The 27,085-nt window shown below is 47.2% G+C and overlaps 1 protein-coding gene across 1 annotated transcript; it reads right to left on the bottom strand.

Moving 5' to 3' along the window:
- Nucleotides 1–93: 93 nt before the first annotated feature.
- RELB (RELB proto-oncogene, NF-kB subunit) lies at nucleotides 94–25,650 on the bottom strand. The gene is made up of 12 exons (XM_063111821.1): nucleotides 25,436–25,650; nucleotides 24,552–24,599; nucleotides 20,809–20,817; nucleotides 18,893–19,254; nucleotides 11,594–11,751; nucleotides 9,866–9,957; nucleotides 9,563–9,694; nucleotides 7,759–7,863; nucleotides 4,062–4,277; nucleotides 3,169–3,237; nucleotides 2,953–3,030; nucleotides 94–897 (listed from the first exon to the last, which is right to left on the bottom strand). The coding sequence occupies exons 1-12, from the start codon at nucleotides 25,488–25,490 to the stop codon at nucleotides 512–514; spliced, it is 1,710 nt and encodes a 569-aa protein (XP_062967891.1). The 5' UTR covers nucleotides 25,491–25,650; the 3' UTR covers nucleotides 94–511.
- Between the last annotated feature and the right edge of the window lie 1,435 nt (nucleotides 25,651–27,085).

Here is a 27,085-nt window from a genome sequence, read left to right on the forward strand (position 1 = left end):
AGGGGCGGAGCGGAGGAAAGTCCGGAGACTTTTCTGCGTAACGGACTGGGGTGTTTCGCGATCCGAGAAGAGACGAGACCCCCCCCCCAAGGCTCAAAAACTCATCTTTATTGGGAAGACTCTGAACAACCAACCTACCCTCCACCTTTAGGTCTGGGGAAGGAAGGCTGGGGATCTTCCCCCTCTTCTCATATATACAGTCTTTCCGGAATCCGGCTGGAGCAGGTGCCCCACTTGGGGGATTGAGGCAGCTTTAACAAGCTAGTACACGGAAGTAACGCCCCTTTCCTTTCCAGACTCAGTTTTCTCATTTGTAAAATGGGCTCAAGGGGAAACACCTATAGCTACGGTGCTTCCCGCCAGCGCTGAAGATGTCCGGTTAAGAAGAATGAGGAGATCGGAAAACTGACCAAGGGTGGCCCAGGGGGATGGGGGTGCTGAACATTCCGGTTGTGTTCGCACGCCCCTGCGCCTCCCCCAACCAAGCACCTCTCCTCTGACACCGCGGGAGCTACGTGGCTTCAGGCCCGGGGGACAGGAGGCCGCCCCCAAAGGCTGCCTCGCGGTACTGGTTGGGGAACATGTTGCTGCCCACAAGGCTGGCTGTGCCTCCGTCCCCGGGGCCCGGGGCCTGGTACGAGTCCAGCGTCAGCGGCTCGGGGCAAGGGGGCTCCCCAACTGCGACCCCTGCACCCCCGCTGCCAGCGACAGCGCTAGCAAGTGGCGGCGCTGGGGGTAGCAGGTCCAGCATGGTGAAGAGCGTGGGGGCCACGGGGTCGTAGGCAAAGCCGTCGTCCAGGAGGTCAGGCCCGCCGGGAGGCTCCAGACCGGGCAGGGACACGGTGCCGGGGAAGAAGTCTGTGTCCAGCAGCAGGGCTGACGGTGGGAGGAATGGGCCTAGGGAACGAGAAAAGAGAAGTGTGGTGCGCTTTAAAACCAACTTCTGGCCAGTCCCACAACTCAAATGCCCCGCCCCATGCTAAACAGGTTATCGTGGTGGCCTCCTTTACTTCCAAGGAGAACCTACCAGTAGGGACTATCACCATTCTCGTTTAATGTGCGAACCGAGGCACTGAGGGAAAATAACAAAGTCACACACAGCTCGTGAGTTGTGGAGCCAGGGTTGAAATCATGCTGCAGAGTTGTGGAGTTTTCCCCACAATGAGGAAGGACGGGAGGCTTCAAAGCCTCCCAAAATAGAGACACAACCCCAAAAGTAAAATCTCCACACCATGAGAGACCCAAGTTGAGAAGTCACCAGTTCCAAAACTGGAGGGTAAAATGATGTGTCATGAGAGGCTTTCTCCCTCTCTCTCTGAGACAAGACAAACCTCATCAGCAAATGCTGGTTACACTTATCTCGGAAAGAGACATGGGCCTACTGGGACTCTATTTCTCAGCCTCTCTTGTAGCATCTTATATGGTCATGTGACTAAGTTCTGCTAATTGGAATGTAGGTGTGATGGCTGGAGCTACAACAGCCACCTTGGACCATGACATGGAAACCACTAATTGAAAATAGCAGGAGCTTGGGTCTCTGATGATCATGCAGCCACCAGACCATCCCTGGAACACCTACCTCTGGATAGTGTTTATGTGAGAAGAGAAATAAAGTTCTATCCTCTTGAAGCCCCTGTTACTTTGGGTTTTGCTGTGAATGCAGTTAAACAAGATCAAAACAAACACAGGTGGTATTCCTAACAGGCAAGTTCCTAACATCTCCTGGGCACTAACTCTGTGCAGTCACTATAATAAATAACTGTACAACATAATCTCATTAAATTCTGGAAAGGACCTTAAGAGGTAGGGTTTCCATCTGACAGATGAGTAAACTGACACTCAAAAAGGTCACACAGTTGCCCAATTGTGGACTCATAATTCAAACCCAGTCTGATTGTAGAGGCCATGCTCCTAACCATTACACTGTAGTGCCATGGTGGCTTTGCCCCAAGGATGAGGGAGGGGAGCTTTAGACATTGGAAAATTGGGGTGATGGGAATATAGATGAATGGAAGGGGGCTCTGGGGTTTGAAGATGGCAGGCTGGTGGAGTGGGCTAGGGCTGGTGGTTACTAGGAGTGGAGCTGTGGGCATTGGTTACCAGTGGCAAGTGAGTGGGGACAACAGGTAGCACATCAAACCTCCATGGTGGGACTGTCTAGAGTGGTCCAGGCTCAGGCAACTCTGAGTGGGTGGTGGCTGGCTGGGAGCTGGGTGCCCTGGGGTAGCTGGGATGTCAGGGGCAGTGTTCTTAGAGCTGGTGGTCACTGGGTGGGAGGAGGCCTCATGGGAACTGGAGGCTGGCATGTGAGTTGAGCCTAAGGCGGGGGTAGAGGGTCAGAGGGTGGTAGGATAGAGACAGGCTCTGAATTGAAGGTTGGCTGGTTCCAACAATCAACCTCTTTATCAACCATCTACTCCCTGCTACCTGTTTCACATCCATCATCACTCATTTATACAGAGGCCCAGGTTCAGCTCCCTGTTCCACTACAGATCTGCTGCAGCATAACCTTGAGCAAGAGACTTCACCTCTCTGGACCTCAGTTTCTTTACCTGTAAAATGGGGAGGACTGACAGCACCCACCTCACAGGTGATTATGCAGATTAAATGAGTAAATACACACAAAGCAGTTATGCACCTGTCATATAGTGCTGTAAAAAGAAATACATTAAATTTCAAAAGGCCAGTGATGTAGGTATGTGGTGAGACTTGTCAGAGGAGCCCCTGAGGCTCTGAGAGATGGAGCAACTTGGAGAAGGTCACACAGCAAGTAAATGGCCCAGAGGAGATCAGACTCTCCTGTCTCCAGAGCTCTTATTCTTTCCACTTTATGTTGTAGAAGGGATGAGTCACTAGCCTTGTTGGAGGGTGTGAAGAGGCTAGAAAAGCAGGGATGCAGCTCAGGCTCAGCCCAGTGCAGGAGGCAGGGGCTTATGTGGAGCCAGGACCCACCTGAGCCGTGGCTGGGCAGAAAGTGGTTTGAGAAGGTTGGCTTTTTCTTCCGCCGTTTGCTCTCGATGCCATGGGGATCTGAGGGAAGGCAGAGATGAGGACCTCTCAACCCCAACAGCCCTTCCTCCCCAGCCTGGGGTGGGGCAGGGCAGTGGGGTCAGTCATCCCCTCCCAGGAACCTGGGGTTGGGTGTAGAAAGGGGCAGAGGGGACACACCAGAGCTGTTCAGCTCCCCAAGGACGTCGGGCATCCCCCGTTTCCGCTTCTTGTCTACACCATAGCTGTCTGTTCAGGAGATACCAGAAACATACAAAAAGTAATCTATCAATAATAGTAATTAATTAATAATTAATTATAGAGAACTTTTCTGAAGTTGTTGAGCTGTTATGGTTCTTAACCAACCAATGCAAATAAATGTCCGCATCCCAATCAGAATAAAATTGAAATTCATTTCCAACCACACTGGCCTCTTTGTTGTTCCTGGAACACCCTAGGCACAATCCTGCCTCAAGACTTTTGCACTTGCTGTTCCAACTGCTTAAAACACTCTTTTTCAAATCCCACCACTTCCTTGGAGAACTGCTTACGCATCTTCCTGTCCTCAGCTCAGCTCTCCCCGCCTCCAGGAAACCTTCCCTGACCCCCTAGGCTGAGTCAGGTGCCCATTTGGGGCAATCTGAGTCCCTTGAGCAATTCCATTCCACTCCAGCCCACTCTGGTCATCACTGTGTAGGAATGGACTGTCCCCACCACCACCACAGGACTATATGCCATATGAGGACAGGGCTAGGGGCTGTCTTGGTCACCACTATGTCCCCAGCACTACCCACCACAAGATGAGGCATTAGCAGGCATACTGAGGGGATGAATGATTAACTACTCCCCAAATGCCATAAGACAGGTGCTATTATTTCCATTTTGCACAGGAGGAGACTGAAGACAAGTTCACACGGTGAGTAAGGAGCAGAGCTGGGATTTGAACCCCAGTCTATGTAGCTCCAAGTCTACATTCTACTTCTGCCTTTTCCTCTTCCCCATCTGGATTGTCCCAAGCAAGGCCAAAGACCTAGTCTCTAGGTCAGTGGTTCACCCCGGGTTGCTATGTTTACCATGGTCCCGAGGCAGGTATGTGAAGGGCAGCGGCTCGCTGCAGACACCATCGGTGAGCCGCTGCAGGTAGACATTGACTGTCACAGGCTCAACAATCTCCAGGTCCTCATAGGGCGGCGTCTTGAATACAATGGCAATCTGGCGGTGGACATCGGCTTGGGAGAAATCAGCCCGACCTTCCCAGGAGGCTGTGCTGAACACCACTGATATATCCTCTGGTGGGAGAGTAGGGACAACCGCTAAGCCAGGACAGCTGGCCCACTGGGCCCCCAACTTGCTCAGCTTCCCCCAAATCAATCTTAATATTCCTAAGAATAAAACTAATCATAGTGGCAGCTAACTTTCTGTTGAGCACCTATTGCGTACCAGTCACTAAGTGTTTTATATATATATATATTTTTTAATATATTATCTCATTTAATCCTTATAACAACCTAAAAGGTAGGTAGAATTACTATCCCCATCATGTCAGGGGTCCCCGAGACCACCCTCAGATTCACTGATTCACTAAGAGGACTCACAAGACTTAGCATATAATTGTACTCACAGCTATAGTTTGTTATAGCAAATAACAAATTATAATTTGTTGTACCAAGCACAATCAGCAAAAAGAAAAGATGCCTGGAGTGAAGTCCAGATGAAACCTGATGCAAGCTTCCAAGAGTCCTCTCCCAGAGGACTCCCACTGGACTGAGAACCCTGTGAGGGCAGGGCCTATGTCTGTCTTTGTTACTGTGGTATCATGGCACTCCCCAGCACAGGGCATGGCACAGAGGAGCCATCCAATAACCCTTTGGGTGTTCATTCATTCATTCGAAATTTTATGAGAACCTTCCACATCTGAGTATACACCCAAAAGAATTGAAGACACGTGTTCAAATATAAAAACTTGTACAGGAATACTCACAGCAGCACTATTCACAATATCCAAAAGGCAGAAACAACCCAAATGTCCATCAATGGATGAATGGATAAACAAAATTTGGTATATCCATATGATGAAATATCACTGAGCCATCAGAGGGAATGAAGCACGGATACATGCTACAACATGGATAGACCTTGAAAATATGCTGTGTGAAACAAGTCAGGCACAAAAGGCCACATAATATATGATTCCATTATTCCACTTACATGAAATGTCCAGAATTGGCAAATCCAGAGACAGAAAACAGATTAATAGCTGCCAGGTGTTAGGGGGAGAGAGGACTAGGAATAGGAGGAATAAGGACCAATTAATGGGTATGATGTTTCTCTGTGGGGTGATGAAAATATTCTGGAACTAGACAGTGATGGTGGCACAACATTGTGAAGGTAATAAATGCTACTGAAGTATACATTTTAAATGGTTTAAATGGTTTCATATATATATATATATATATATATATATATATATATATATGTATATATATATATTTTTTTTTTTGGTCAGTTGGCTGGTATGGGGATCCATCCAAACCCTTGACTTTGGTGTTACCAATAAAATGGTTTTTTTTTTTTTAAAGTATGAACCTTGCAACCAAACAAAAACAATTAGAAAAATAATAATTTATTTTCCTGAGTACTTCATGTATGCCTGGCCCTGGACTGGGCAGTGCTGGGGACACAGCTGTAACTTAGACAGCCCCAGGTTCTGCCCTTATGAAGCTCCCAGTCCAGTGGTGGAGACAGACATTAACTATTTAATCACAGAACCTAAGAAAGGTTTGTGGCAGGGGGCAATCCCTGGGGCTGTGGCAGGTTCTCCCACTGTCCTCTCTGCCCTCCTAGCCCATTGGCCTCACTGTTCCTCCACAACCAGACCCACTCCTACCTCAGGGCCTTTGCACTTGCTGTTCCCTCTGCTGGAACACTCTTCCCCACATGGCCACAGAGATACTTCATAGCCCTGATATCATCTCCTGAGCGGGGTCCTCCCTAAGTAAAATCGCACCCCCTGGACCCTGCGGTCATTCCTCTCTATTCCATTTCTTAGTCTTATTTTTCTTTTTAGCACTTATCACCATCAGACACATTATATGCTTTACTTCTATTTCTTGGTTAGAAAGAAATAGAAGCCTGTCTTTCTCACCTGAAAGTGAATCCCACTATACAAACAAATAAATGGGGTGGGGTGGGGGGGAAGAAGACACAACAATCACAACAATTCCTTGAACTTGTTAAGACAAGTGAACAGATATGATGTTGACTGTTGGGGGAGAGGGGAGTGGGAAGTGGGAAAGAGGAACTGGTAAAAGGACATAAAAATCAACTACCTTGTATATTGATAAATTAAAATTTAAAAAAAAGAAAGTGAATCCCACGAGAACAGGGGTTTCAGATATCTTGTTCACTCCTCTGTCCTCAATGTCCAGACAAAAATGGACACTCGATCAGTATGTGTTAAATAACAAAAGAAGAACCCGTCTGCCATGTGTGGAAAGATTGTACGAGACAAGGAGGAATACAGAGCCCAGTGGGGAAGAGACTAAAGTCTCTGGGTAACCAGAGATCTCAGCTATTGATGTACCTGGGTTTTTTCTACATGAAGACTGGGTGCAGAGATTAAACAAATTAATCCATGTCATGCCTGATAAGAGCCAAGGCTCCAAAAGCATAATCTATTATTACTATTACTATTTTTATTCTCACCATCACAACAACTCTGGAAAGTTGCTTTTTTCCAGATGATTTTCCAAATTTGCCTCTTTCTCTCATTTGAGAAAAAAGTACAGAACGATTTAAAACAAATTCTACTTTTTCACCCTCTTCCTGTAATTTTTTTCTTCTTTTTAATTTTTCCTCCCAGAAGAAATGGTGAACAGCACAGACCACCCGGATTTAAATCCTGTCTCTACCTGACTAGCTGTGACCTTGAGCAAGTACTTAACCTCTCTGTGCCTCAGTTTCCTCATCTGTTTTTTTTTTTTTTTTTTTGTCGTTTTTTCGTGACCGGCACTCAGCCAGTGAGTGCACTGGTCAGTCCTATATAGGATCCGAACCCGCGGCGGGAGCGTTGCCGCGCTCCCAGCGCAGCACTCTACCAAGTGCGCCATGGGCTCGGCCCAGTTTCCTCATCTGTAAAATGGACATAATGATCGGATCTACCTCATAGAACAGTTAGGCAATTAGATGATCTAATGATGTGCAGAAAATGCTCACTACTAAGCGTGGCATACAGTAAGAACAAAATGAATGTTAGTTCTTTATTTTTGTTGGTGGTGATGTATATTTATGATATAGTCACATGACAGAAAAATGCAAAGTAAAAGGGGAGGTTACCTCTTGCCCTCTTCCTAGTTGGACAATCCTGGGTGAAAGATTGTTTTGTTTTGTTTTTAAAGCCTACTTGAGAAAAGGACATTTGAACAGATGTGAAAGAAGTGGAGGAGATACTTCTCCTGTCCTCTGTTTTCATCATAAAGCATTTATTTATGCAATTCCACCACTACCATCAGAGTCTCCCGGACAGTGAGCTCTATGATGGCACTGTCTAGCACCCAGCATGGGCCCCACAGACAGGCCTCCATCTTTGTACAAGGATGTGGGTGACTCAGTGAGTGAATGAACCAATCACCTGTGTCTGTCTGATTCCAAAGCCAGAGTTCTAGATCCCTCCAATGCTGCCCTGGTTAACCAGCTCCTCCTTACCCTCTCACCCTCCTAGGCTCCCTGGCTACCCAGCTCGGCCCAGGCTCACTGCCCTAGGCCCCTCACCTTTCTGCACCTTGTCGCACAGCAAGTAGAGCTCCTCGCCACCCGTGCATGGCCCACTCTCCTTGTTGATTCGGCAAATGCGCAGCTCTGATGTGTTTGTGGACTCTGGGAAGCAGCAAGAGGAAAAGGCATATAAGAAAAAATCAGAATTAGTCCTCAAACCGTTACCAGGCACCCTGGGGATGCCCACACTAGGCGTAGGAAGGTGGGAAATGGGGAAGTAGTGCACCCGATCCTTCTGGAACCCACGGTCTGGGTGGGGGGAAAATGCTCAGACGGGAGAGGTTAATGAACAATTGCAAGTCTTCCATGCTGAGGTCTGGTGAGTGTCTGTCCAAAAAGCAGACCCTCAGAACTCAGGGAGAGTTGGTGGGGTCAGGGGTCAGAGAAGGTTCCAGAGGAAGGTGAATGGTCTGAAATCTGTAGTGGACACCTGCTGTTTTTCCCATTTAGCAGTCTTGGCCCTTCTTAAGTTAACAGCCCCCAATTTTCCTTTGAGGGACCACTCCCCATCTCAGTCATAGACTGAGTAGGTCTGAGCCCACTCTCTAGTTCAGCAGTGACCATGTGCCCAGACCTGGCCAATCACAGCATCACCTCCCTCCAGCCAGAGCTGATTGGTCAGAGAGGAGCAAATGACCAAAACCAGGCCAATGAGAGATTGCTCTGAGACTTTAAGCAAAAGTATTAGGAATGGCTGGCCGGTTAGCTCAGCTGGTTAGAGTGCAGCCTTATAACACCAAGGTCCTGGGTTCGGATCTCTGTGCTGACCAGCTGCCAAAAAAATAAATAAATAAAACTGGGTGACAGAAGTAAAAAGAATCTCTCTCTGAGAGTTGGGGAGAGATGCCAAGCACATAAAATAAAAGCCTAGAGCTACCTATAGCCACAGGGGGGCCCTGCCAAGAATTACTTTAACATGGAGGAAGCATAGCTGAGAGACAGAAAGAAACAGATCTCCCCACCCCCTATCCCCCAAGAAAGAAAGAAACAAATCCCTAATGACGTCACTGAGGTCCTAAATGCAGACACACCTCTGGACTTTTTTACTTAATGGAACGAACACATTCTTCTTTTTTTCCTTAAGCCCATTTGAGTTGAGATTCTATCACTTGCATCCGTAAAAGCCCTGACTGAATTAATATCCCTCTCCATTTTGATGCTTGTGGTGGTCACTGTAGGTTGGCTAAAACCTAACAGCTATTCTCAGTCCCCTCTTCCATGACCATACCTCTAGAGGCTAAAAAACCTAAATATTTGCTTTCCCAGACTCCCTTGAAACTAGGGTTGGCCATGGGATCAAGTTCTGGCCAATAAGACATAAGCAGAAGTCTCCCAAGGGGATTCTGGGGAATACATTCTTTTCTCTATAAAAGAAAGAGATATTACTACGCATACAGCTTCTTCCCTAGGGCTGCCTGGTATAGTTGTACACGCTGTGCATTTTACAACACTAGGAGGTCCTATTTTCATAGGCTACATAGTATGCTGAGCCTCAGAAATGGCCAGCATACAACTGCACACATGGTTGTGTGCAGTTACAGTGTGACACTGCCCATTCCATTCATTGAACACAAACATGATGTCTGGACCTGTAGCAGTCACCTTCTGACTGTGAGAATCACAGAACTGCAGAACTAGTGCCCTGCTATTGCCAAGCAGCTGAATCAATGTGAGCACTTAATGAGACAAATAAAAATAAGTAACTCCCTGCTGGTTCATGCCATTGTAAGTGTAGCCTGTAGCCAAGGACAGTCCTTATGAACACAGTACTATCCTAATGGACACAGTACTCTTGACTCACTCTTGTCGTAGACAGGCTCAGAGAGCACTGGGTCCATCCGGCGCATCTGTCCCTGCTGGTCTCGATACGACGCCTGGAAGCAGATCCTCACGACATTCATGTCCACTTCTTGATGGTTCTTCAGGGACCCGGCTGTAGGGGAGATATGGGAAAGTTGGGGGGGGTGTGGAGACCCTGGTGGGAAGAGGGAAGTGATGGGGCTGGAGGAGATGGTGGGGCCTGGAAAAGGTGAGTGGACAAGGGTAGACAGAGAGGGTGAGGGGTTTGGGAGGACGGAATGATCAGGCCAGGCGTGGAGCTCACCATTGTAGGGGTCAATGCCCAGTTGAATCTTCCGCTCAATGGCAGCCTCAATCTCCTTCTTCCTCACACACTGGATGCCCAGGTTGTTAAAGCTGAGGGGATTAGGGGGGAAGAGGAGAACTCATGAGGGGGCAGGTACAGCCCTAACCTGCAGGAGGGCTCCAGCAGATGTTGCCACAACGGGCTAAGACACACCCCAGGTCCAGAGGTTCCAGCATTAGAAAGGGTCTGGGGTTCAAATCTCTCAAGCATATCAAGGATTCTTGAGAAGACCTGGGAACATGCCTTATCTTTACCACATGAAAACACTGGCCAACCTCATTTATAACAAATAAACTTCAAATTAAACACCCATGAGATGCCTTTTATTCTTCACTCATCAAAACAGCAAAGATCAGGGGCTGGCCTGTGGCTCACTTGGGAGAGTGTGGTGCTGATGACACCAAGGCCACGGGTTTGGATCCCTATATAGGGATGGCTGGATAGCTCACTTGGGAGAGCGTGGTGCTGACAACACCAAGTCAAGGGTTAAGATCCCCTTACCGGTCATCTTTAAAAAAAATAAAATAAAACAGCAAAGATCAATATGTTTCAAAATACCCTGTGCTGGTGAGGTTGTAGAGAATTAGGCACTCTCACCCATTGTTGGTGGGACTATAAAGTGTACAACATGGCAGTATTCATTCATTCCACAAATATTTCCTGAGCACCTACTATGTGCCAGGCAAAGTGCTAGGCACTGGGGATGCAGCAGGGAATAAAAGAGACAAAATCCCTACTCTCATGGAGTTGACATTTTCACTAAGTTTATAAATCACTAAAATTATAAATGAATAGACTTAGACCTAGCAATTTCATTCCTAGGAATTAATCCTAGAGAAGAAATGCCACACATATAAAGCAATTAATTGCAGCACTGTTAGTCATGGAACAACAGATTGAAACCATCGTAGGTGCCCGTTAATAGAATACTTATTCAACTAATGGTGTATATCCATGCACTGGAATACTATGCAGCCAATAAGAAAGGATAGAGCAGCTCTAAATGTACTTATAGGGAATGATCTCCTAGTTGTACTGTAACATAAAAACAAGGTACAAATGTCTGCTACCATTTATAAGAGGAGGAAATACACACACACACACACACACACACACACATTTGCTTGCATATTTGAGGGTACTTCAAAAAACCCATGAAAAAATAGAATTAAAAGATAATATAAATCTTTCCATGAACTTTTTGAAAACCTCTCATACATGGTGTATCTTTAGTTGTTTCCAGGAATAGGCACTGGTAGCTAGAGGGCCAAAGATGGAAGGAAACTTATTTTTCATTGTACATCCTTTCTGAACCTTTGAATCTTTTATTTATTAAAAATTCATAAACCATAAAGTGAGAGAAAGAGTGGGCCTTGCAGTTAAGTCAGGTCTGAAGTTAAATCTCAGCTCTGCTATCGACTGTCTGTGCTCCTTAGCCTCTCTGAGCCTCAGTTTCCCCCTCTACAGAATGGGAATAAATAGAATGTGTGTGAATGTATGCATGGCAGAGCTCCAGGCCTAAGTGAGGCCCTCCACAGCCCCCAGGTATTGGTCTCCCCATCTAGGAGATGCAGTGGGGAGGGTTTGATTAAGTTGCCCTGTGTTCTAAGGTTTTTCCCTGGGTGATCCAGCCCCTCAGAATCTCCATGAGCAGGGTGAGGGGGTCAGGGGTCCAGGGTCGGGTACCTGTGCCGGGGGCTGACATGAGGCCGGAGCCGCACCCTGCAGACGCCGTCGGTGCAGTCTTTCCCCACAAGGCTATGTGGGTGGACTCGGTGAGGCCAGTCTTTCCACACCAGGCACGCGGTCACCTCCACTTCCCGCAGCCCTCCACAATCCCGGAGCTGCAGGAAGACAGGGGCTCTTTGAGGGTCCCATCACAGATGCCTGCACCCATCCAAACTCCCAGGGGCCTCCCTTTGTAGTTCCCCAACCCTCTCCCCACTCCTTCACCAGGATGATGGAAGGGTGTTTGCTTAAGACCCCTCTAAGATCCTAAGCTGGACGCTTCCCACTGATGGGAGGGAGCACTCATAACATGACATTTGCCCCACAAATGTGCTTTCTTTGGTCACTCAGACTTTTAAAAAAGTGGATGCAACAAGGTCTCCAAGTATCACCCACAGATAACTTACTTATTACAAGGGAAGAAAGGCACCTTTACAGTGGAGAAAACTAGTGGACTCCATCTTAACCAGGTGATCAAGCTCAGCATCACCAATATTGGGGCAAAATGACCTGGTACCTCCTGATGGGACGTGCTGGGAAGCACATGACATCACTGCTGTGATAGTCCTCAAATGCATCACCTGAGTCTAATCTTGAGGAAACATCAGACAAGCCCAAATTGAGGGTCACCATGTCAAAATTTCAGTGTTGTAAAAGATGATAAACAGATGGGCAGCACATTTGGGGTTAAAGAGAACAAAAAATGTTTTTTAATCAGGTAGTGGTTAACAGTGTATATCTATAGAAAATTCATAGAGCTGTATGTACCCTTAAGATCTGATCGATTATAACTCAATTTTTTAAAAAAGGAGAGAGATTAAAGAAATATGACAACCAAATGCAACAAATGATCCTTGATTGGATTCTGGATTAAAGAGGAATAAACAACTTTATAAAACATATTTTGGGGACAATTGGGAAATTGAAATATGGTCTTATATTAGATGATATTATCGTATTATTGTTCATTTTCCTAGGGGTAATAACAGTATTGTAGCTGCAGAGGAGCTTATTCTTAGGAGAAGCACACTGAAGTATTTAGGGGTGAAATAAACCTGATATCTACAACTAATCTGCAAATGGTGCAGCAAAAAAAATGTGCATATGTGTGTGAGTGCAAGTGTGTGTTCAGGTGCATGGAGAGAAAAGAGATACAGCAAATGTAGCAAGATATCAACTGGTAAATATAGGTGAAAGGTACACAGGTGCTTATTGTATTATTTTTAACTTTTTTGTAGGTTAAACACTTTTTTCATCCAAACTCATCAAAATATACACATTAATATGTGTGTGGGGCTGGCCGTTTAGCTCAGTAGGTTAGAGCACAGCCTATAGCACCAAGGTCACAGGTTTGGATCCCAGTACCAGCCAGCCGCCAAAATAAATAAATAAATAAATAAAAGAAAGTAAGTTACGGAAACTGGTGACAGAATTCTTCAAAATTTCAAAAACATTCTTTGAATTTTTTTTTTTTTTTTTTTTTTTTTGGCAGTGGGCCGGTAAAGGAATCTTGACGTTGGTGTTATCAGCCCCATGCTCTAACCAAGTGAGCTAACCGGCCAGCCCTTCTGGGGCTAAAATTCTTGCTTAGCAGGCACAGGATAGAAACCAGCCCCACTTACGGCCAGACCCACTTGGCCACTTGGCTTTTCTGGGTCACTGGCTGGGCTCTACAGGCATTGAAGACCCTCTAAAACCTGCTCTGAACTTTTCTTTCTTTTTTTTTTTTTTTTTTTTTTGGCAGCTGGCTGGTGGGGGGATCTGATGCTCTAAACTTTTAAAGCTCAAGCCTATAAAACACAATTAATTAATGAATCTCAGTGGGGGAGTGCTGCCCTCTAGAGGGCATATGGGATATTGGGGGTAACTTTGGTTGTCACTGTGATGGGGACCCAAGGCAGGTATGTAAGACTAGAGATGCTAGACAGTTTGTAATACAAGGGACAGTCCCATACAACTGTCCCATGTTCTGCAAGCCTTCTGAATGTACCAATGAACATTCACATCAGTAATAAAGTGTTTAAAATGATCAGAGTCCGGAACTTAGCCCAGTTTTATATAAATAGTATTTCTTCCCACAATTTTAATATCCACTGAATTTTCAAGGACTTCAACCACCATGTTAATTGAGAGAAGACTGGATTTTTTTAGACCAAGAGTTGTTCACTGCCTTGGAAAATCCCCTCACTGACCACAACCCCGTACATATGGCATTTAAGTCACCAAGTCCACACTGCTAGGTCAGGCTGCATGTGTGGCTACTGTATTAACAAGGAGTCTACATAGTGTTGCAAACAACTACCACCTTCTTTATGTATCCTGTGGGGCTATGCCCAAGCATTTACATATTGAAATAAATTTGCTTATATATGCTGCATTAAATTCCTTTTATTTCTCCTTTTTATTGTAGTTCAGAAATTATGGAGTTTCGGGCCGACCCGTGGCTCACTCGGGAGAGTGCGGTGCTGATAACACCAAGGCCCCGGGTTCGGATCCCATATACGGATGGCCGGTTCGCTCACTTGGGTGAGCGTGGTGCTGACCACACCAAGTCAAGGGTTAAGATCCCCTTACCGGTCATCTTTTAAAAAAAAAAAAAAAAGAAAGAAATTATGGAGTTTGGGGGTGACTGTGAGTAGAGGTAGGTAATATTGTCCATAAATTTCACTTGATCAGATAGGGATAAAACCATTCATTTAACCAGCTCCCCACTGTAATATTAGCAGATTCTGAAAAGCTCAGAATCAAGTCTCAGGATTCATGAAGACTCCAGGGCTGAAAGCATTTAATCTTTTAGATGTCACATGGGATCACGGATAAGACATAGCCCTTGGAGTAAGTCAGACCTGGCACCAAATCCAGGCTCTGCCACTGGCCATCTGTGTAATAAACCTCCCTAGTGTTACTGTCCTTGTCTGTAAAATGGGTATCAATAAGCATGCAAAGTACCTGGCCCACAGAAGCACGTAGTAAATGGTGGTAATTACTAGAGTAAGTTTGCTGCGTGCCCCTGAGAAAGTAACTTACCCTCCCTAAGCCCTGGTTTCCTCCTCTGAAAGATAGGGATAACAATTATTAATCTAGACTTGGAGATAGGTCATCCCCTATTGTTGAACATTTACTGTTCTAACTTTTGGAAATCAAAACCAACACCAAACCAGAACAACTGCCTGGAAAGATTCAGAAATTAAAAGTTGGGGAAAACACTGTCTCAAACTATCACCCCATAGAAAATTTATTAGTTACAAAGGTAAAGCTATACCTTTATCAAGGAGAGACCTGGTGGTTGACAGTTTAACCACAGGATACAACTCTGCATCACCAATATTGGGACAAACTGACATCTTGTGTCTCTTGATGTGAGACACTGAGAAGGCGACAGCATCACCACTGAAGTATTTCTGCCAAATATATAACCTGATCTAATCTGCAGACAGCCAACAAACCCAGAATTTGGGACACTCTACAAAACATCTGACCTGTTACCCACAGATGTCCATGTCACAAAACACCAGGACAGATTGTAGAATTGACCCAGGTTAAGAGATACCAAAGAGACCTGACAACTAAACACAGCCCATGATCCCGGACTGGACATTAAACAAGCGAATAACAAAAACAACAGCTGTCAAGGATATTTTGGGGACAACTGAGATAATACCGACTTGATATTAGCTGATATCTTTGTATGAATGTTAAGTTTCTTGAGTGTGATAATTGTTTTGTCATTACGTAGGTCCTACATTAGGAAAATGTCCTTGTTCTCACGAAGGTACACACTGAAATATTATGGGTGAAGTGTCATCCGACTTACTTTCAAATCTCCCTCTATAAATGTCTACATATATATATATATATATATAGAGAGAGAGAGAGAGGGAGAGAGATAGAGAGAGAGAGAGAGAGAGAGAGAGAGAGAAAACAAATGTGGCAAAAGGTGTTCACTGCACTATTCTTGTATATATTTTTTTGGCACTGGCCAGTAAGGGGATCCAAACCCATGACCTTGGTGTAATAAAGCTGTGCTCTAACCAGCTGAGCTAACTGGCCAGGCTATTTTGTGTTGCTTTAAAATTTGTCAAAAAAGAAAAAGGTGGGACATAAAGTTAAAAACAAAATCCCTTCTCGAATAGGAAAAACAGACAAAATGTTTAAAGAAAAATAAGGGGCTATAAAATTGCCCCTTGATGCACTGCAACTACTCCATTCCTAAAAAGCCAGTGGCTGGTAATATACATTTCTTTCTTTCTTTTTATTTTTATTTTTTCAAAAAGATGACCGGTAAGGGGATCTTAACCCTTGACTTGGTGTCATCAGCACCACGCTCACCCATTGAGCTAACTGGCCATCCCTATATGGGATCCGAACCCATGGCCTTGGTGTTGTCAGCACCACACTCTCCTGAGTGAGCCACAGGCCGGCCCAAGGAATATACATTTCAAAGTAAATACTCTTTTAACCAGAGCGTCCCTCTGACTGCACACTGCTTTGGGCTGCAATGCCTGGAGCCAAATCAAATAACAACAACAGGGCTGGCTGGTTAGCTTGGTTGGCTGGAGTGCGGTGTTATAACACCAAGGTCAAGGGTTCAGATCCCCGGACCGGCCAGCCACCAAAAGAAAAGAAAATTTCAGTCACTCAGATAACAACTACAATAACCTGGCTGCAGAAAAAGAGGGGCACTGCCCACTGCAAATTTCCCTGGGTCCTCACAGGACACTGTTGAGGGCAGAAGCTTTATTCCCATTTCGCAGATAAGGAAACTGAAGCCGAGAAACACACTGGACTGGCCCCAGCTCACTCAGCTCATAACTGACAGAGGCAGGACTCAAACCAAGACTTTCTACCCTAAAATCCATCCTTGTAACCACTATGTTGGCTACTTTCTCCATGGTGGGAGAAGACAAACGACTGCTTCACTCATCACCCGAATAAACTTAGGAGTAGAAAGCCCCTTGAGGGAGAGGGAGAGGGAACCAGGAGACCTCATTGCCACTGAAAGTTCAGACCCGACGTGGGGGTCAGGGAAGGTGCTCCTGAGGTGGCTGAGGCCTCAAGAGTGAGTAGGCGGTGACCAGGTTGCAGGAAAAAAGTAGTCCAGGCAGAAGGAACAGCATGGCTTAGTGGCCAGAAGACGGTGAATGAGGAGGGGCTGGCTGGGAGGGGCCAGTAGGTGCCAGACAACAAGAGGTCTTGGAGGCCCAAGGAGGCGCTTGGGCTTCCTCCTGAGGGCACTGGGGAGCCAAGGAAGGGTTCTAAGCAGGGGAGAGGAATAGATATGTAATTTAAAGGACTCCTCTGGCTGCCTTGTGGGGGGAAATTTAAAAGAGGCTGAAAGCTGGTGACCAGCAAAGAAGCTGGAGGCCAGGGAGGATCTGGGGCCAGACATGGGCTTGGTGGAATGACTGGTACTCAATTCATGTTCAATAATCACTTGTGCAAACATCCAGAAGTTCATGAAGGTTCCATATAGGGGAGGCCTCCCGAACACCAGGAAAAACAACCATTGTTATAACAACCATGAAGGGTAATTTGGCAAAATCCATCAAATGACTTTTTACCAGCAATTCCACTTCTAGAAGTTATCATGTGAAATGATAGATAAACCAAGTTGTTCTCTACAGCCCTGCTTGTAATAGCACAAGATGGGAAACAACCTAAATGCCTACCCATGGGAGATTTGCACAATAAATTATCACATGTTCACACAACAGAATACAACAGTAAAGAGAATTAGGCAGCTTTAAACATGTTGATATAAGCTGAACTCCAAGACATATTCTTAAGAAAAGCAAAGCACAAAACAGTATATATTTAGTATGCTGCCTTTATGTACAAAAAGGGGGATAGTATATATGTATGTATTTTCCTGTGTAATCATCAATACTCTTGGAAGGATACATGAGATACTGGTAACAGTAGTTTTCTCCGGGGGACAGCATGGTGGCTGGGGACAGGAGTGGGGGACTTTTTAAATTTTTAATTTAATTTTAATTCTGTTAATTTAATATGAATCTTTATATTTTTAAAAAGTTTTGAACCGTGTCTTATGATTCAAAACTTTAAGACAAACTAAAGATATATATAGTTAAAAGTCTTACTTGTATCTTATCAATCCATCCCAGTACCCCTACAAAAAGCAGTCACCTTTATTTGTTATGGTTTTTCCTTCGAAAGTTTCTATATACATAGACAAGTAAATATAAATACATATTCTAATTTTTCCTTTTTCTTATCATAAAAAGCAATGGGACACCCTATACAGGGGTTTTGTACCTCAGTTGTTTTTTTGTTTGTTTGTTTTTTGTTTTGATTATTAATATATCTTGGAAATATTCCTACATCAATACCTAGGGAACATCTTCATTTCTAAATTTTTCGCATTAACTTATAAGTATTTATATTTATCTGCACACATACACAGATATATTTGTTATAACTGCTAAGGATTCTGATGTGTAGATGGTCATAATTTATTTCAGCAGTTCCCTACTGGTGAACATTAAAGTTTCCAATTCCTGGCTATACAACGAAGGCTGCAATGGATAACCTTGTATCCTCTTTTCACCCAGGTGCATGTGACAAATTTCACCAAATAGCTACATGGTAAATTCCTAGAAGTGGAACGGCAGGGCCTAAGAGTAATGATAATCATCATAATAATACCGTTTCATCAGCTCATTTCTACTGAGCACTTGTCCTGTAAAAGAGGCCCTTGGCATTTATAATTAACTCATTTAATCCTCCCAACAGCCCGATGTGGTTGATTATTATTATCTCATTTTGTAGAGGAGGAAACTGAGGCGCACAGAGACTGAGTAACTTGCCCAAATCTGCACAGCTAGAAAATGGCAGAAGCAGTATTCAAACCCAGACACTGATTTTTTTGGGGGGGGCTAGGGTGCGGGGGGCTGGCCGGTATGGGGGTCCCAACCCTTGACCTTGATGTTATAACACCCCGCTCTAATCAACAGAGTAACCGGCCAGCCCCAGGCACTCTGATTCTTAAGGCCTCACTCGTGAACCAAGCGGCTACGATGCCTTTGGGAGCGATAGCAATTTTGCTCATACTGCCCAATTGCCGGGAAGCAGGCCTTTCTTTGAATGCCCTTTCGAACCTTTTGGATTAGGTGATAGTATCACCTGGTCCAACAATACCAACAGCAATAATAATAACCACCACCAAGTACACCAGCAAACGCACGCAGAAGAACCCCGCGCGCGGCTAAGCCGAGCCCCGCCCCTTCCCGGGCCCACCTCGATGGCGGGCAGCGTCTTGCTGGCCTCGGTGCTGCTCTCCCCGAGGATGCTGCCGGCAGAGCGGCCCTCACACTCATAGCGGAAGCGCATGCCGCGCTGCTTGGGCTGCTCGGTAATAACCAGGTGCGGCCGGGGGCCCGGGCCCGGGGCGGGGGGCACGAGCCGGCCCAGGGGACAGCCCCAGGGCGGCTGCGTGGCCGGGGGCGGCGGCGGCGGCGGCGGCGGCGGCGCGGGACCCAGGGTGACGGTGCTCAGGGAGGCCGCCCCGCGCGACACCAGGCGCGGTAGCCCCTCGCCCGGGCCCGGCTGCGCCCCCTCCAGGCCGAAGCCATTCTCCTTGATGTACTCGTCGATGATCTCTGTGGGAGAAGCAAAAGCTGGTGGTGACGCAGATTCTAAAAGAAAAGGCTTGACTACCCCCAAGACGTTTTCCATCCCATTCATTTCTTCAAGACCTACTGCTTGAGGGGTGGGCGCACGGGCCTCGGCTCCCAACACGACAAAGCCCCTGCCCTCGTGCTCGCAAACAGCCCCGGCATCCCTCAGTTGCTGAAGCCAGAAACCTGGGGGTCCTCCTGGTTCCTCCTCCTCAACCCCCCACATCCACTCCCCTCCCTACTACTCCTGAATCCACCTGCTCTGCCACTTCTCACCTAATTAAAGGTGAGGGCTTACTAGCAGGTCCCCCTTGATCTTGTCCCTTTCCATAGTAACAAGAATAACAGCTGCTCTGCCTCCAGCCCTCCCCATCTCAGAAAACAGCACCACCCACCACCCAGTGCTCAAGCTAGAAGGGTCTTTTTTAATTGCTCATGACCCACATCTGCTATGTCAAGTTCTTCTACCTCTATGCCTGGACTTCAAAGATATATTCACTTTCCCACCACCGCTACCCGCCCCCCCCCCCCCACCACAACCCAGTCTACCCTCCATCACCTCCGGTCTGGACCATTGCAGTCGCCAGCTCTCTGCTGCCTGTTCCTGCTCTTGCCCCATCCAGTTTGTCCCCCACGTGCTGCCAGAGGGATTTTATATCTGAGCCTGTCCCTCTTCTGCTCAGATGCCTCCCATAGCTCCCATCTCCCTTAGAGTCAAAGTCAACACCCTCCCTGCATAAAACCATCCCTAAACTCCATTCATCTCAGAAAAACAAAACAAAAACAAAAACCCACACCCCTCACCCTCGCCATGAAGCATTGCATGGACTGGTCTCTGCTGTCCTGGGCCTCACTGTCTCCTGCCACCCCTCTCTCCCCTTGATCCAGCCTCTTTTCTGTTCCTTGCACCCACCAAGGCTCGCCCTCTGCAGGGCCTTATCCTTGCTCCTCCAACTGCTTTTTCTACACTTTTCCCCATTCACCTCACGCTGGCTCCTTCTCAACCTTTCGGTCTCAGCTCAAATGTCACCTCTTCAGAAAGGCCAGATCTAATGTTTTGCCCAGGCCATCTCTCCCTCTTCCTGTTAATTTCCTTCACTCCTTTAGTCTAATCTAACATTATCTCATTCATTTATTTATTTTCCTGTCTCCCCCACTTGACAATCAGTTTCATGAGGGCAGGGACTTTGTTTTGTTCTTGGCTGAATCCCCGGTGCCTAGGACAGTAGGGTGCCTGGTACTTGACCAGTAGGGGATCAATAACATTTACTGAATGAATGAACAATGATGGTAGTAGTAATAACACTAATGGTAGTACTAGTAACACTAAAGGTAGCTAACATATGCTGAGTGTTTTCCAAGTGTCAAGCACTGCTAAGTACCTTGGGAGCATGACTCTATTCAAATCCCCCTACAGTCCTGGACATCACAACATGACACCCTGTGTCCCCATTGAACAAGGAAGGCTGAGACCCCCTCCCTCTGTAGGCACTTGGACTCCTCAGCTTCCCCGCAAACCTGCCTCATGATACTCACCCAATTCATCTGTGGAAGGAAGAGAAAGAGAAAGGTGAGGTCCAGAAAGTGGTCAAGACTTTTCATCTTTTAAGACATATTCCCCAACCCTGTCCACCCTATAACCCTTCCCCCTTCCTCCATCCTGGGAATCCCCAGGCTCCCACTCACTGGAGAGCCAAACCCCAAACCCCATATTCCCCTTCTGGCCTACTCTCTTTTAGCCTCTGATTTTGGGGTCCTAGGGTCAGAATATCCTCAAACTGAGCCAAATGTTTCCTAAAAAACATTTTTAAAATTATTAAGCATTGTTGGGAATCTGTGGAAAAGCAAAGGGTCTTATCACCAGGAAGAAAATGAACACCCAGGATTGTAAACAGATTGTGGGGGCATTCCTTCCCTAAAGTCCATCCTTGGTCCTCAGAGGTCACAGGTTGGTGTCTGAAGATCCAAGGAGGCTGATCTGAATCCAGGAAGCCTCCTGCTCTGCATCTCAACCCAGTCCCCTAGCAGTGTCCAACTGAAATCCTGGATTAGCCCTTGCTTCCTGAAGGAGAAGTAACAGTATTGCTGGGTCCTCAGAGAAGCCCCTTATCACCTCCCCAGAAAAGCTTAACCCTTGAAGGGTCTGTGGAGAAGTTGAAACCAACATCTCATCATTCCACAGACAGGACAAGTCCAGAGGGAGCAAGCAAGCCTTGGGATCACACAGCAAGAGAGGGCAGGCCAGAGCCATCTGCCCCAGCCAAGATTGCCTACACTGGCCGCTGGCTACTGGCTGGGGATTTATCAACACAGACCTGCCCTGCTGCCAGATCTGTCCTCCTCCTCTGCTCTCAGGGAGTGGCTCCTGGTAGCTAGACCTTTGCTCAATGGAAGGCAGTTTTCCTGCACTCCTTATCTCATGTGATCTGTGAATGAGTAGGGTGCCAAGGTCCCCACTTGGCAGATGGGGATACTGAGGCTGGGAGAGAGGAAGGGACATGCTCTTGGTCACTGGCAAGTCACTTCAACTTGGAAAATCCTTTGGCATCAGTGCTATATGAACCTGGGGACCCAAAGACAAGTTAGACTTTGGCCCCTCAAGAAGCTCCCAGGCTGCAGGGGAAGACTGAGTCCCAGGTGGCAGAGGCTGGAGCTTTGGAGCAACTGCCTCAGTTCAAATTCTGACTCTGCTACTTGGTAGTTGTGTAGTCTTGAGCCCATTGCTTAACCTCTGGTGCCTTGATTTTTTTCATCTATAAAATAGACACAATAATAATGCCTACCTCATTGGGCTTAAATAATAATACATGGAAAGCATTTAGAACTGCCACATAGTAGGTGCTATACAACTGCTAGTTGCTATTGAACAAGGTATTGGAAGACATTGTTTATGAACTTGGGTAAATCCCTTCCCCTCTCTAGGCCTTGGTTTGTCTGTGAAATGGGGAAATTGTAAGGAATAGTTTCAGAGCATGGGGTGTGGAGTCACAAAGACTTGGTTTGAATCTCAGCTGTCACTCACTGGCTGTGTGGCTTTGGGCAAGTCACTTAACTTCTCTGAGCCTCCTCTACAAAATGAGGTTTGAGCTACCTCAGGAGGATTCAGGATCACACAGGTAAACTGCTTAGCACAGGATCTGACCACTCTACACACTCAAAGCTTAGCTATTATTCTTATTATCAAAATTCCTCTTAGATATGATGGAGAATGTTGAGAACTTCCTTTCCTTATTCAAGGCTCTGCTTAAATAACAGTCCCCCCCGCCAGCCCAATTTCACCACATAGATTTGCCATCATTCAGGGGTAGCGAGGACGGGCCACGTGGGAGCAGATGTGAGAGCAGAAAACTGACTATATATTTTCCACTTCAGGGCCTTTGCACAGGCTGGTCTCTGCCTGAATGCTCTTCCCCTAGTTCTTTGCATGGTCTCCTCCTCCTCCTTCGAGCCCCAGCACAAATGTCATCTCCTAGACAGTTCTTCCCTGACCACTTTATCAAGATAGTCCCCAGGCCCCCATTCCAGTTACCTGAAGTTAGGTTTGTTTTACAATTTTCATGGCACTGAGTAGGATTTAACTTGACCTTGTGTTACCTTGTGATTCATATCTGTCTCTTACTATAGACTATGAACACTGAAGAGTGGGGAACATGTCTACCCCATCCTCATCATATCCCCAGACCCAGCATGTGTCTGGCCGATCAAAATGAAAGGAACTTTCCCTCCCACTCTATCTCACTAGTTCTCCTATCCCCACTCTGCTATTTAATATCATCAACCCCCAAATTTCCTTGTAGCCATTACCACATTTTATGGTCCTACATTTAATTTGTCATTTATATGTCTGCCTCTGCTTCAAGGTAGGGAACCATGAGGGCAGGGTAGGGGCTGTCTCAGTCACTGCTGTGTCCCCAACACTGCCCAGAACAGCACCAGGTACAGAACAGGAGGTGCTCAATAAATATTTATTGAATGGATGATGTGAGAAGTTACTCTCATTTGAAACCAAAGATCTAGGTCTCAGGCCAGGAAAGTCTCACCTTGTTCCTGCCTAGAACCAGCACTTTGGCAGTACCTGTCCCTGATGCCATCTCCCATTTTTCATCAGTCCCCAAACTCACAGATCTGTTGGGGAACCTGCCATACCTCCTCCATGACTAAGCGAGCACTTCTGAGGTCCATCCCAAGATTCTACCTCCAGAGAAAGGCTCAGATATAGCCAAACAGAACCACTGAGTATCCACAAGAACAGGACTCCATCCCTGCCCTCCAAATACTAGCAAATTTATGAGAGAGGGTGTTGTGATTTGGCCAAGATTCTGCATTTCCTTGGGAAGCACTAAATTTCAGATGACACAGGCTGAGGGACCTTGTAGACCAGTAGTTCTCAGCATCTCTTGGGCACTTGGTAAAAATGCAAACTCTTAGGGCCCATCCCAAACCTACTAAATCAGAAATTCTAAAAGTTAGGGCCTGACAGTCTTTTAATAAGCCCTCCAAGAGATTCTGATGCACAGTTTAAAAACTGCCATTATAGACTACTTAATAATGATATTATTATTATACCATTAGCACTAACAGTTAACATTTATTGAACTTTTACTGTGTGCCAGACACTACTTTGAAAGTTTACCTGTATCAAGTCATTGAATCCTCTCAATCCCCCTTAAAGCAAGGCACTTATATTATGCCAATTTTAAAGTTGAGGAAAACTGAGGGCCGGCTCGTGGCTCACTTGGGAGAGTGTGGTGCTGATAACACCAAGGCCATGGGTTCAGATCTCTGTAATAGGGATGGCCGGGTTAGCTCACTTGGGAGAGCGTGGTGCTGACACCACCAAGTAAAAGGTTAAAATCCCCTTACCGTTCATCTTTTAAAAAAAGTAAAAAATAGAAAAATAAAGTTGAGGAAAACTGAGGCCAGGATTGGGGAAGAGACCTGCAGTATTCACACAGTGAGGGAGTGGAGGCACCAGCATGTAAACCCCAGCTCCAATGCCCAAGTTGGCCATCATTACCCTCTGCTATCCCATCTCTAAAGAGGACTCCTCTTAGAATGTGAATAAGGTTAGTTTTACTTGTCAAGCTCCTAATCGCCGGGGAGGTAGGCACACCTAGGGGGCCCATCTCAACGGGTAGGGAGGGACACAGCCCGTCAAGGGAAAGCTGAGATGGACCTCGGCGAACCCCACAGACAGGCAGGCCCAATTCCTTCTCCACTGGCCGCCCCCACACCATCCTGCGCATGCAGGCGTGCAGGAACTGTGGAGGGCTCCTCACCCGTGGTCCTGGAAACGGCGAGCGAGAGCGAAGAGAGGTCAGCCGACCCTGCAGAGACGGAAGCATGTCTCAGAAGGTGATGGACGGCAGCGAGAGGACCAGAGGATCTCCTAAGTCCCACCCGTTCCTCTTCTAGCCCCGCCCCTTTAGATCAGGCCCCTCCCCCTTACCACCCGCAGGGTCTAGCCGTGCTTCCTTCCCTAACTCAAGGACAAGTCCTGGCCTTTAGTTTTTGTCATTCACCCCACCCTTTATCACACTCAGGCCCCGTTCCTTTTGTCCCTTAAGTTCGAGCCTGGAGGACCCCTTCTCAACCTCAGATAGGAAAGTTCCCAGCCCCTCCTCACAGGCCAGACCTCACCCTTTACTTTTTCGTTGTCAAGCAAGTCCCCTTCTCCCTCTCGAGGCAAGCCCCACCCCCTCTTCATTCTCTGCGTCAGGCCCCGCCCTTCTTTTTTCCGAACAGGCCCTTCCCCTTCTCTCTGCCAGAGTTAGGCCCGGCCCCCTCAGCCCTCCGAGTAGGACCCTTCTTCCTTATTTGCGCTAGTCCCCGCCCTCTTCTCCTCCTCTTGGTCAGACCCCGCCCCCTCACTCCTCTTTTTCTCCTTTCTAAGTCGGGACCCGCCCCCTTCTTTGCCTCAGGGTCAGGCCCCGCCCCCTTCTCACTCTCTAGTGGGACGCCTCGCTCGTACCTTGGGCTGGACCCCTTCACCAATCCCCTGCTTCCTACCTTCCCTCTAATACAGTGTCCCCGGAACCCTCATACTCTCCCCGCGAAACCTCTAGATTCCTGCAGAACCCCCCAGACTACTCAGGGACCCCCAGAACCCTCGCAACTCCAGCCCCGCTCCAAGACTTCTCTCCTGAACCCCGGCTCCGCTTACCCAAGGCCCCCAGCTCCTGCGCAGCGGCCGGTCTGGCGACGCGGCGACTCGGCATGGCCCGGTCAGTGGGGACAGACGGTTCGGAGGCCGGCCCAGACCAAAGCACGCACGCGGGCAGGCCGGGCGGCCGGGCGGTACGGTCCGGTGAACGATCGCGGGTGGGCGAGCGGCGCAGGGGCTGGGGCCGCAGGCCGGGCAGGACGCGCGGCGCCCGGGGCTGCGGGGGGCGCCGGGCCAGGCCGGGCGAGCGGCGGGCGGGGGCGGGGCGGCGGAATTCCCCGGCGCCGCGGGCCTGCGTGCCCATTGGCCTGGACTCCTTCGTGACGTCACGCCAGGGGAACGGGAAAACCCCCACGCGTCACGTGATCGCGGGGGCGGGGCCGGCCGGGAATGAGGGGCTGGGCGCTCTGGAGGGGCTGGGCCAGCGTCGCTGCCCATTGCTCTGACCGTGACAACTGAGACCCGCTTAAGGCCACTCACGCCCTAACCATTGAGCGAGCCGAGAAACTGAGCACTCTGCACACCGTTTTTGGTCTACCAGTGGGACTTGAACTTGTTTCTCAGGCCAGAAGGGAAGCTTCAGGATTGAGAAGTTGCTAGGGCTCTACAGCTGCCATTGATGTTAATAATCTTTTTTTATATTAATAATCTTTATGAAACCTCCAAGGTCTCTCTACACCTTAGATTCAACTGTAAATTGGGGATAAAGATATTTAATGAACGTATAAAGCTAGAACGTCAGCTTCAGGATTTCTTTTTGTTCCTTATTGTATCCCCAATGCCTAGAATGGCACCTGGAACACCACATGTGCCTAATAAATGTTTATTGAATAAATGGATGGGTGTTTTATATATTGATTTGTTCTCCCACAATCTCTTCAAGCTACCCATAAATAGCTCAGAGCACTTTGAGCTCAAAGGCCCAGTAACTCAGTCTGGGAATGGTGACAGTCTAGCCTGCAGTACATATTAAGCTGTGTGCCCAACCCTAGTAAAAGGCTTGCCTGATGCCTCACAGATTCCTCATACCTTGCACCAGAAACGTGATAGAATTAGGATTGTTGCAGCCCTTTGGCTAGATCACATTCCTAAGTGTCCCTTGTCCCTGAGAATTATTGGGTGACTATTAGGTTCCAGCTTGGATGCCAGGTACCCTCAGATCACAGAGCCAGGGCTTGGTGTCCTTCCTATGTCTGCTTATGTAAAATTTGGAAGTTCCACTTCTCGCCATGGCCCATGTGGACTCACTGATTCATTCAACATACACTTGAGCACCTTCTGTGTGCCACAGCCTGCACTGGGTGCTAGGGCACAGCACTCACTGACTCAGGCCTGGTACTTGCTTATGGGAAGGCAGAATAGCGTGCAGCAGCAGTTCTCAAACTGTGGTCCCCAGCTGTTCACGTGACGTGGATGGAGGCTCAAGTTGGAGAACTACTGGTATAGAACAAACTTTTCCTGCAAAGGACCAGATAGCAAATAGGTGAGGCTTTAGGTTTTGAGAAGCAGATGGTCTCAATTCTTAACTCTGCCACAGTGCAAAAACAGCCAAAAACAGTACATAAATAATGTGTAGCTATCTTCCAATAAAAGACTATTTTATTAATACTAAAATTTGAATTTCATATAATTTTCATGTGAAATGATATA

Source organism: Cynocephalus volans, chromosome 10 (assembly GCF_027409185.1).
Source record: "Cynocephalus volans isolate mCynVol1 chromosome 10, mCynVol1.pri, whole genome shotgun sequence".
Taxonomy (NCBI): Eukaryota; Metazoa; Chordata; class Mammalia; order Dermoptera; family Cynocephalidae; genus Cynocephalus; species Cynocephalus volans.